Source organism: Taeniopygia guttata, chromosome 2 (assembly GCF_048771995.1).
Source record: "Taeniopygia guttata chromosome 2, bTaeGut7.mat, whole genome shotgun sequence".
Lineage (NCBI taxonomy): Eukaryota > Metazoa > Chordata > Aves > Passeriformes > Estrildidae > Taeniopygia > Taeniopygia guttata.
In genome coordinates, this window is record NC_133026.1 from 23,480,592 (window position 1) to 23,492,194 (window position 11,603).

General features: G+C 41.2%; 1 protein-coding gene across 1 annotated transcript; it reads right to left on the reverse strand.

Annotated features, from left to right (window-relative positions):
- Positions 1 to 112: 112 nt before the first annotated feature.
- On the reverse strand, positions 113 to 11,559 carry CYP51A1 (cytochrome P450 family 51 subfamily A member 1). Its single transcript, XM_004175506.5, has 10 exons — positions 11,272 to 11,559; positions 10,322 to 10,420; positions 9,152 to 9,328; positions 5,947 to 6,073; positions 4,836 to 5,010; positions 4,540 to 4,659; positions 3,874 to 4,069; positions 2,872 to 2,967; positions 1,808 to 1,976; positions 113 to 1,168 (listed from the first exon to the last, which is right to left on the reverse strand). The coding sequence occupies exons 1-10, from the start codon at positions 11,422 to 11,424 to the stop codon at positions 990 to 992; spliced, it is 1,491 nt and encodes a 496-aa protein (XP_004175554.5). The 5' UTR covers positions 11,425 to 11,559; the 3' UTR covers positions 113 to 989.
- Between the last annotated feature and the right edge of the window lie 44 nt (positions 11,560 to 11,603).

An 11,603-nucleotide genomic window follows, 5' to 3' on the forward strand; every position in this document is an offset into this window, starting at 1 on the left:
TGGAGCACTGCTGAAGGGGGCACTGCCCACTCCAAGAGAGAGTTAGAAATTTACTGATGAAACCTTTTCAAAAATAAGTACAGAGTTGAGCATAGAAACCTTGCCCAAGAGGTTTGTTTACAAATTTAATTCAAAATTCCTTTGAGCCAGAGCTCATTACCATTTACCATCAGCACTCTTGAACCAAAAACCATTTAACAATCCTGCATGAGTCAGTACAGACGACATTCAGCTATTTCACCTTTTTACACACAAACATGTTATTTACAAAATTAATGTCGTTGGTATCTTCATATTGTTACTCTTAACACTTGACATCAAGATTCCAGAGATCACTGTTTTCAAATTTTTTTTAGAGAATTACTTGTTTCTGAACATAAGCATTTTACAACTACTTCAAGTTAGACAGTTAAATGGCTCATTCTTGAAATGACTTACCTGTGAATACTTTGAACTCTGCCTACTACTTAGCTGTAAGGTAACATTTTCTTAAATCAGCCAAGACCATCACTCGCTTGGAACAGGATCATAAATACCAAAGGAAGGGCACCATTATAGTCCCCTGTGCTGCCTGTTCCAGATGGGTTTGCTGAAATTGGGTATAGAGGCAAGGTAGGCAGCCTTGCCCCTTGGTTATCTGGGAAAAGTAATCTTCAATTATTTTTCAAAAGGAAGGAGTTTCACTTGTAGAAATTACATTTTTCTTCATTAAGAAGATCTGGCATGCACCTTAAAAGTGATACATCAATAGAAAACACGCTTTTGCTTTAAAAATGCAATGAGAAAATTGTAGAACAAGCAATTATACACAGCAGCAGTAAACAGTGTGGGCAAACAAAATAGATGCAAAACTTCTGCATTTGGTAGACTACTGTTGCTTTCCTAACAGTAGATTCATCAGCTTCCATCTGCCACTTATTCTGTCACAATTTTATTCAGAAGTCTGTTAGTTCACACAACTTCAAAAGGTAAGGTTCTAGTGCCAGAGTTTACAGGGACCGCCTCTTGTATCTGATAACAGGGTTGTTAGGTGTGTGTATCATTGTTGTATAATTTATAGTTGGAAAATAGTCATTGATGAGATCAAATTCATACAAACGAAGCAAAGTAGACCAAATAGTCTTAATTTGAACATAAGCAAAGTTTTCTCCAATGCACCGATGACGGCCTAGAAGGAAAGCCATAAAATGCAGTTAGAATATTTTATTGGATCACCTTTGACAATCAGCTAACTTCAGAAGTTTTATGCAGACCTTTCTCAACACTCTGAGGCTGATGTTTCAAATAGTCTATTCTATAATTCCACCCAAGTCTTATTTTTCCAAGTGCCACTGCATAAAACAGACGAGTAACTGGAATGAGATTGTGCTGTTCTGTCCCCACTAGAAAGCATTAATTTATGTATCAGGGAAGAAGCACTTGAAACACAGGAATGAGATCAGCTCTAACTCCATCAAGGCAATATTTGCAAATTGTTTTGGAAGTTGGGACTCTGAAGACTTTTTCTCTGCCTTCAGCTGAACTTGTGTTACCAGGTTTGTCCTTGACTTGAAAAGATGTGAGTCAAGCATCACTCACATTAATATAAAGGTGTTTTGATAACTGCTGTGAGAGATATATACAGCTATGACTAATGCAGAACTATTAACTTAATTATTTTAACAGCACTTTCACAGTAAGAAAACTTTCAGGCAGAAACAGGAAAAAAAATCTATTCTCAACTGCTGCAGCGTGGAGAGGTGCTGTAGGAGATGGCTGGTGTGAGCCACCTCAACACAACCTCACACAAGGTGCTGCATTCTCTTACCAGCACCAAATGGAATATATGCAAACTTCTCTCCAGCTGCTGGGTTATCTTGAAGGTATCTGTCAGGCTTGAAGTCCAGAGCCTCATTCCAGGAGTCTCTGAGTCTGTGATTAACAGTGGGAGATACACACACTTGATGGCCAGGGGGAATATTGTATCCAGCAACACTCTACAAGAAAAGAGACAAGACCCCATACATGACAAAATGTCTCAATTTTTCTTTTTAAAATGTTACCTGAAGTGTTACATCATGAGGCTTTAAATTTCAAGAGATTTTGGTCAAGTGCATTTTAAATTACTGCAACCTAACGCTTCCTCTCATACTTGAACAGGACACAGTGCTCAAGTAGTTGCAGGAACCTTCCAGCTGTTTTAGTAAGGCTGGCAACTCTACAGCAGGAGGTTAAAAAAAAAAAAAAAAAAAAAAGAATGAATGAAATTAAAATTTATTGAAAGGCTTTGACATCGAAGGCACATCGTTAAAAAATAACTGAATTTTTTGACATAGTACCTACCATATTTGCACAAACTGCAAGTTTTCTTTCAGATTTACCTAGCTTGTATTAAATACATATCAAATTTTTCTATTACAGCAATTCAAAATACTTGGCAAACAAAAAAATGGTGGCACCAAACTAAGCTAAGCTCAAGTAAGACTTGTAACTACAATAAAGGGTCAGTTTTGCTGAAGAAAACCACACATGGCTGTTGCTAAATCCCAGAGCTGCTCTTCTCCAGGTGAACAATCCCTGTTCCCTCAGCCTCTCGCCACCAGTGCTGCAGCCCCCTCCCAGCCAGGTGTTTCACTTCATTTTCTTTTTCTTGCTGGGGACCGAAGGGGTCTGAAACTAGACACAATTCCACATGAAGGTAAAAAATACCAAGTTCAGGGTATTAATTGCTTTCCTAACTCAATACTGGCTATGCTACCACTGACAGAACCCCAGAATGCCATTAGCTTTCCTCCCTGCCAGCAAATAGCTCATGTTTCCTTCTGCCAGCTGAGATACCTCTGACCTGGCCTGTGCTGCTGTAGCGACATTAGCTCCAAAAATTGTCCTCACCTGAGGAGTTCTGGCCATTCTCATCATGGTCATTATAGGAGGTCTAAGCCTTAAAGTTTCTTTTAGACAGCGATCCAGCAAACTGAGATCCTTGAGCTGAAAATATAGAGAAAAGAACAGATCAAAATACAGCCAAGTTTACTCAACACAAACAAGATGTTATTTTACACCATTTAAAAACATTTTAAAAAATCAAAGAGTAAGTAGCTTATATATCGGTCTCAGATTCAGTCAAAGAGAGAAACGAAAAGTTTGTAACCAGGCAGAAGCTGAGAAAGTGCTGGAGAAGAATGTAAATAAGGTTCTTTATCTCTCCTGTTGTTCACATTGTTTATAGTTAAGTTCTACCACTGTGCTTCATACACTGTGCATCAATGGTGTGAGTTGGTTTCACTTCAGGACCAATGGAGTTGGTCTGCACAAAGCTCTGTATAAAGAGCAATGTATTTTGAAATAAATCAGAGTTATACTCTCACCTTCTAAAGTAGAATCATCTCATTCCGTCCTGCCTCAACAGCGTCACTTATATTTACATGTACTTTATTAGCTACACTGATTATTTCTTTTCCATTTGATTCAATTAAGAAGAAAAAAAATCACTGACCAATGCAATAAATACAACTATTGTCTTAGTGATCTGTCTCTTAGGTATTTTCTGTTGCCTAATTAAAGAACAAGGTCACACTGCACTGCTTTCCTCAGTGGAAATATGAGGATCTTCCTCTGCTACAGAAGTGCCATTTATTAACATAGGAACTGCAATTTTTTTAATGAACACTGATTTTAAGAAATAGTATCAAGCTGAAAATTTACTCACACAGGAAAAGAAGAGAAAATGTACTGGCAAACAGTGTTATTAGAGAACAACTGTGCCAATTATTATTTTAACACAAATGCATGTGACTGTATTTCATGTCCGATGAGCTTCTAATTTTTTTTTTTTTAATAAGTATCTAAAAGTATAAAAACGCCCCTCGGGACTAATGTAACATAGAAACAAACCTGGTCGTAAGTTAAGGGTGGCAAGTCCTCCCCACACACCGCTTTCTGTTCTGCATAGCACTGCTCCTGTATGGCTTTGTCCCTGGCGAGGAAGAAGCCGAGCCAGGCGCTGGTGGTGGAGGACGTGTGCTGCCCTGCCAGCAGCAGCCCGATCAGCATTCCCGCAATTTCATCGTCCGTCAGCGCGCGCCCGTCCCTACATCGAACAGAACCACGCCGCAGCTTTGTTTGCTCATGTTTCACTATTTAGCATTGTTATTTACACAGCAGCAATTACAATTTCTTCTAACGTACTCCTTACTCCTTCTGCTCTTTTATTGCCTACCCTAAACAAAGGGGCAAAAGATCTAAGGGTAGGGAGAAGGGAGGACAGAGGGACAGAGACTCTTTAGGAGCCTTAAAGAAAATCATTCCTCAACACACAGCAAAGAGAAAGGAAGCAACCTCAGCCACCTCATGACCACCAATGAAAATCTCAGAAATCTGAGTAACCATTGACAGCTGAAGTTTTAAACCCACTTTTAAGAACACAACTAGGACAAACTGCATGCAACAAAATCAATTCAGAACATGAGGGAGTGTTTCTTGGGTTTTGGTAGATAGTTCTAACTTAACAGCTCAAAGCTAAAGTAAATCTTCAAACAAGTCTTTAAACTCTTGGCTTACTTGTATGAAGCATCAAGTAGAGTTTGGAGCATGTCATCCTCCTTTTCCTCAGACTGTCGACGTTTCTGGATAACCTTGTAGAAAATATTCTTTATTTCTCTGTGTGCTCGATCTCGTCGCCTGTGATTCAAAACACTTCCATTAGCAACTTTACACAGTGTAATGCAAAATGCTTATGAGGATTGATTTGGATGTCTAGAATAGCTTACAAAGAAGTGGTGGGGATGGGGGGCAATCCAAACAACAGTGATGTTTAGATAAAATGCTAAAGTTGCTTCCTCTGTTAGTGCTGGTACCTGAAGCTTGGCAGAGGCAGCCAGCCTGGCAGCAGCCAGGCAGCGTGAGTGAAACCCCCATCCAGGTCAGCGTACAGCTGAGCCACCTTCTCATCCAGCAAGCCTCGGATCTCCTTCCCATGTAAGCAATGACTTGCCGTCAAAATGATCAGCTCTGAAAGGGCTTCAAACAGGTCTGAGGAAAGATTTGAAAAACATTACTGAAATGCGTCTGATCAGATGTCTCTTTGAACAACTTTTTGTTTGATCACAGACACCTTTTTTCTAAGGTATTTCTTTCTAGAATTTTTTCTAGCAGATTTAGTAATTCTTCCAAAGTAAGCCATACATCACAACTTCAATCCTTAATAAACATAAGTAAAGTCATAGAAAGATTTAACCCTGAAATCCAAATACATAGGAAACAAGTTCATTTTACTACTCACTGAATTATTTTTATATAGTAGTACCTAGAAAAATATCAACTTATATCCATATTATTAACTATATTTATGTATAAATCATATACATTCAAAATAATTCAATACATTAAAATTTGACATGTATTATATAATTTTTATGCATTTAAATACAAATATGTATGTTTAAATAATATTTGACACTGTTGTGCAACTGTGAGCTTGCAACGATGATGATGGGGAAGTTGGGAATGAGGGAAAATAAAAATTTCACTTTGGTCATTAACATAACCATATCAGCTCTGAAAATGCAGTTTTTCACTGTAGAAACTCCAAGAGCCAAGATCTCCAGTACAGGCTCTCTAGGCAGTCAGAGCAGCAGCTTTTCCCAAGGACTAGGAAGTGGTTACACCGAGCTGACTGATAACCATCCAAAATTACCACAACAGGTGCACTATGAGCTGACTACGAAAGCAAAACAAAGACAGTCCTTCATTCCTTTCTGTGATTTTTTCTGAGCAGATTTATTCTCCAATAGTCTTAAATTTGATTTTTTAAAATCTGTATTATCTTTCTTCTGATGTTCAGTACACTTTTACCTACGTAATTTTTAATTTCTTTTATATTACAGTACATCTTTTACAAATATATACTGCATTGGCATTAAGTACTTCCCAGAAAACTGGAGGAAAAATGCATTTAATCCTGCTTACTTTTCTCTCCACATTCTCCCCACGCTTTGAAATACTCCTTTGTTTCTTCTTCAATCACAGATACGTGCTGTCTAAACTGGGCAATGTTTAGCCCAGTTTTGAGCATCTTCTTCTGCTCCAAAAATATCTAAAAGAAACAGGACAGAACAAGCAATCAGTGCAAGGATGATGATAATAATATTATTAAAACTTACTAGAATTTCTACTATAAGAACATCCAGAGGTAAATAGGGATTATGATTAGGACTGCAGGGTACAGCAGATACTCAGTTTTTACTAATAGGTAATACTCTGTTTTTCACCTTATTTGTCTTTCAAGCAATAGTTCAGAAACATTCAAGTAAAATAATAGCTCAAAGGAGCTGCAGTTCTCTTTTGCAGTACCCAAAAAATTATTTTAGTATCTTCATTGGGCTTTAACCCTGAAGATACAAGATGCAAGCAAAGTTGAAATGCCCTATGAAATGCCCTTTAGATAAATAATCACGAACACAACCAGCCCCATCTTTGCAAAGTCTGGATTTAGCCTGTGTCCCCTGATATGTGGCCTCCTCACTTTCTCTCAGGCAGAAGGACCCTAAACTAGAGCTGACCCTTTCTTTTACAGAGCCCTCTGACCTCACTGCCCAGGAAGTCAGACACAGAAGCAGGAGGCAAACTGCTTCCAAGGAAAACAGCGAGTTTCACACCCTTTTCACCTCGTCCTCTTTTTCTGTGTTTCATAGCTAACAAACCTGCTGGTGAAAAGCCCTTCATTAGATGAGAACTATTCAATGCATTCATAGGACATTGACTCAGAAAATTATTTATTTGATTTTTAAGCCCTAATTATGAATTAGGCATCTGCCCTATAGCTCTGCACTGTACCATGAGTAATACACCATAAACTCTCTTCCCACCAAGGGCACTGCATGTACAATACAGAGCAAAAGGCATTAAAAGAAAAGCTACTTCCTAGAAGCTTTTGTTTTGAGAATGCAGTGAGGACCCCAGCAGTCTCTGTCAGAGGGCACACAGGCCACAGAGCAAAGAGACAAGCACATTTTCCCTTGCAGCATGCTAGCCAGTCTCCAGCTTGATGGAGACAAGAATGGCACACAGGAGTGAACACATCCTCTGCATTTTCAGCTCCTCTCAACAAAAACTATCTGCAAGAGGCTTGGAGGGAGGAGAGAGAGAACGAATATTAGTTGATATATTGACTATGGATATTAACAATTACCAGAATCACTGGTAAGCAAGCAAGTTACTCATTTTGAAGAATAATGGGTGGTTCTTCCAAACACATGACTGAAAGTCACAGATACTTAGCAGCTTAAGCAGAGAAAAGGGGGTCTCAAAACAAACTTCAGGATGACCCATCAACTGTAGAATGCCAATGAATTTTTCCATGGCTTTAATAAATGACTTCCCATTAGATGTCTGAAATGAAATCACGGTGGTGACTCTATGCAAAAAAACCCAGCTTACCTCTAGCAGAATGCATTTTGGCCACAACTGGCTGTGCTACCTCTCTAGCATCATAGAGGGAAACTAGAGAAAATCTGTCAGAGATAATTGAAATGTAAATAGCAAACTCCCTGTATCTCCTTGTTGTGGAAAAAGAGTAATTTTTGTGGGAAAAAAAGGACTTTTCTGAGGAACCTGAATCTGCAGAGCTAGTAAGAAAGAAGTCCTTCTGGTATCAAAGGTATGAATTAAGTAGACACATCCACAGATACCCAAGGCTTACTGAGTAATATGGTTAATATCTTGACTAAAGAACTCAAGCGCACTCTAGGGGAAAATAAAACCTAGGTGACTCTAGAAAAATACCTCATTTCAGAAAAAAGCAAGAAAAAGCTGTATATGGTGGGCCAATGAGGTAGGCCTTAATTGTCCCTATGTGCCTGAAGTACATGGCAGTAAGAAATGCCCATTTCCAAGGAGCTTACAGAAAATGTTATAAAACTGATGGATGAGATTAGATCACATCAAAGAACTAGCTCTTGCATGAAGACAGACTTCAAATCCATCCACAAACTGAAGAGCATGAAAGCAGAAGTCAAACCATCTGTAACAAGCGGGTAAACTGTCACAGAGTTAAGGACAAACCATAACCTTTAAGTTTCAAGCAGATATCCCGTAACAGTCAGAATCCACAAAACAAGCACAACACGGTGAAAATCTGGCCAGCTTAGCAGCCTGATTCACAGATGCTCTTCTGAAGCAAGTCAGAGAAGAACAGAGATGAACATGAGATGTATTGCAAAGAATCATGTATCCTCCATGCTCCAGCAGCTACCAAAGTGATTCCCAACTCCATCCCTGACTTTTTGAGGAAGACCTCTGACTATCCAAACTGGTAGAAACAAGTCTGTTAGAATGGCCCCACTCATGAAAGAGATCTCCTAGAACACAAGAAATGATCTCTTGTTATCCAGGCTGCAGTCCTGCTGGCTCTCATAGGGATGAGGAGTCATGCAGAACCATCAAGTGGCAAAGAACCTACCACCCAACCAACCACTTCTCCCCCAAACTGCTATCCACAATTTAATACTTCTGACAAAGGAGGAGACAATCAAGTTCTCCTTTACCTACTTAGAAAGCAGCAAGTTGTAGGCAGTTATCTCTGTACGAGATTTCCGAAACAACAGGATAAGAACAACATGCTTATCTGTGGATCATGGCAAAATGCCAGGATGGAGGCAAAGATAATAGTAATTACTGCCCTTAAGCCACATTATTAACAGGGCAACAATCACAGCACGTAGGCAGGGATGAATGAAGATGCATGATAAGGAGGAAAGGTTCAAACTGTTAAATTATTATTCCAATGTCTAGATTTGGCATGGCATAAATCTAAAGTTACCACTCTTAGGGCTTTCTCAGAAAAAAGACCTGAGGTTGCTTGGAAGGGAAAAGTGAGCTGCAGGCAGGGGCATATTGCAAGGGAACAAAAAAGTGACTCACTAGTTTTTCCTCTAGGGTGAGATTAAATGGTGTCAAGAACAAAAAATAACTTCCAGAGTGACAAATGGTCAGGTGGTAAAGAAAGCAACCTGAACATACCAGATTATCCAGATGAGACGATTTACCTATACCACTGCAATATGCCACAGATATATGAACAAAACCCCATCACACAGAGCCAAGAGCTCAGGGCTGCCTGCTCAGCATTGCAGTTGCACTGCTTTTCTACTGGTCTGCAATTTAAAATACAAACCGCATTCGGGACGTCATAGGCAACTCCCCTGCCAAAGACCGGCGTGGTTAACCGGGAGTACACATCCTCTGCATTCAGATCTTCGTTCTTGCTATTGAAGAGCAGAGCAGCAGCATCACTACCCAGTAAATATGTGAATGTCTTGCCAACCATAGTGAAACTGAACACAGGTCCATACTGAGAGAAAGAATAAACAAAAAAAAATTCTTTGAAGTAAGAACAAAAATCATTAAATCCCTATCCCCTACAGTCTTTCACAAATTACTTTTTCTCCTAGGAAGTAAGTTTATTAAATAAAGATAAATATATTTTAAAACCACATTTAAATTTGTTCTTAATGTACATACTAGTGATATCTAATGTTATAATGAACACATGTGAACATGCACATTTTAAAACCATTTATTTTAGAAAACATTAATAAAAGATCAACCACACACAAAAAAAACTAGCAGAGAGATTGCAGCACATACTGACCCTAGTAATCTACAAACACCGTCTCAAAAAATTCTGGATTTATGGAGTTATGCATACATAATCAGGGACAAATAAGATTTTGAAGTTTAAAAGTCATCTCCAGCAGACCTTCATGTACCAGATTTGGCTTCCTCTAACCTAATCAAGCTAAGATTGAAGCTTATAACTCTAGATAGTTTTAGACGATGTGAAACAGCCTCATAACTCTAATTTAATTGGAATTAAAGCTCTACTTTAGTTAATTTCTTCTAGGCTGTTACAGTATAAAAACCACTGAGCTCTTTAAACACCAGGTCTTTTAACATCAGAGGGTCCTTAAAATTCATCAGGTTGCTGACAGAAGTGGCCAGCTACATTCCAACCTGGTCATAGACTGGTAAAGAATGTGATTAAAAGTTACCAGTTACAGCAAGAAATAACTTCATGCAAATGATTTTTTAACTAACTTGTGATTCAGCTATGAGTATTACCCAAATGTACAAGCATATTTGTGACGTGAATCACAAAAGCTCAGAAAACACTACTGCTACATAAAGAGATCTGAAGATCACAACGCCTACTGTGCACACCCCATTCCATATTTGAGGTGGTAAATGAGAATGAACTGATTTTAAACAGGCCTCAGAGAGAGAACTTAATAGATACACAAAAATATTTTTGCATATGCTCAGCTAATCATGTGGGAAAACATACCTTGTCATAAGCATTTTCCAAAAATTCAATGGGACTTTTTCCAAATGCAATTGCATGACCAAGGAAAGGGATGCCTGATGGAATGAAAGGTGGGTAGTTCTGTAGAAGAAAGAGAAAAATAAACACTGAATTTTCATCAGAGTTTATCACAGACTCATGAACTAACAGAATATCCTGAACTGGAAGGGACCCATAAGGATCAAAGTCCAGCTCGGGGCCCTGCACAGGGCCACCCACAAGGGTGACGGCCTGAGCCTGACGCAGTTGTCCAAACGCTTCTTGAACTCTGCCAGGCTTCACCTTCCTGGCATGTGCCAGTGCCCAAAAGTAACAAAATCATGTCTGCTTACATAAAAACTAACCACAGAGCAAGTTTTGTATATATTTGTTTAAACTCTTTTGTGAAAAGGCCAACTTTAAAAGAATATTCAGTTGGTTAGATAGAAACACCTTTCGATTTAAAAGCAGCAACGGTTAAAATAAAGGGAATAGGATTAAGAGTCTTCCTATGCTGCCTCTGAATGTGAAGCACAAAGATACTGAAACTGAAAAGAAGGCAGCCAGAAACGAAACGGCGCTGGAGGATTTGTTAAAAAGCCCTTCAAAAGGGCCTTCAGGTTAGCACTGTGTTTCATAGATTAGCGGGCGCCTTCTCTTATGGCCCATCGATGCAGCAGCACCGGGAACGCGCTTGGCTCCGCAAGCCGCGAGCGCCGCTGCCCGCCGCGGTCCGGAGCAGCGCGGTGAGGGCGCAGCCGCCCAGCAGCGCCGGCAGCCGGGCACGGCGGGCCCGCTGGGAACGCCGCTCGCCGCCCGAGCCGCTCCCCACGCCGGGGCCGCGGCGGTGCCCCCGAGGGCTGTCCCCAGGCTGCGCCCGGGCCCGCGCCCTGCGGCTGCCGCCCCGCTCCCCCGGCCCGCCGAGCCCCCGGGCCGCCGCCCGCACCGCTCACCTTCTGCTCGGCGCCGAGGTGCCGCCGGTACCCCAGCTGGAACAGGTAGCCGAGGCTGAGCACGAAGGCGGAGGCGGCCAGCGCCAGGGAGAGGGGGTTGCCGACGGCCACCCGCTCCAGCAGGGACCCGCCGACCTCCATGAGGTTCAGCATCTCGGCGCCGCCGCCGCCGCTACTCGCCGCGGCTCCGCGGGGCAGGGCCGGGCCGGGCCGGGCCGGGCGGCGCGGTGGGCCGGGCTGGTCCGAGCGCGGCGCTGGGCTGATCTCTGCCCATGTGACGATTGCCGGCGCCGCAGCCAACCCGCGGCCGTGCCGCGCGGGGTGACGGCATC

What these genes read in the sequence shown, in the direction of transcription:
- CYP51A1 (XM_004175506.5), bottom strand. Translation starts at nt 11,424, where the DNA reads ATGCTGAACCTCATGGAGGTCGGCGGGTCCCTGCTGGAGCGGGTGGCC. An exon ending in ACCTCGGCGCCGAGCAGAAG is followed by an intron (nt 10,421 to 11,271) that starts GTGAGCGGTGCG and finishes TTTCTTCTACAG; the next exon opens with AACTACCCACCTTTCATTCC. An exon ending in GAATGGCCAGAACTCCTCAG is followed by an intron (nt 1,977 to 2,871) that starts GTGAGGACAATT and finishes CTTTTCTTGTAG; the next exon opens with AGTGTTGCTGGATACAATAT.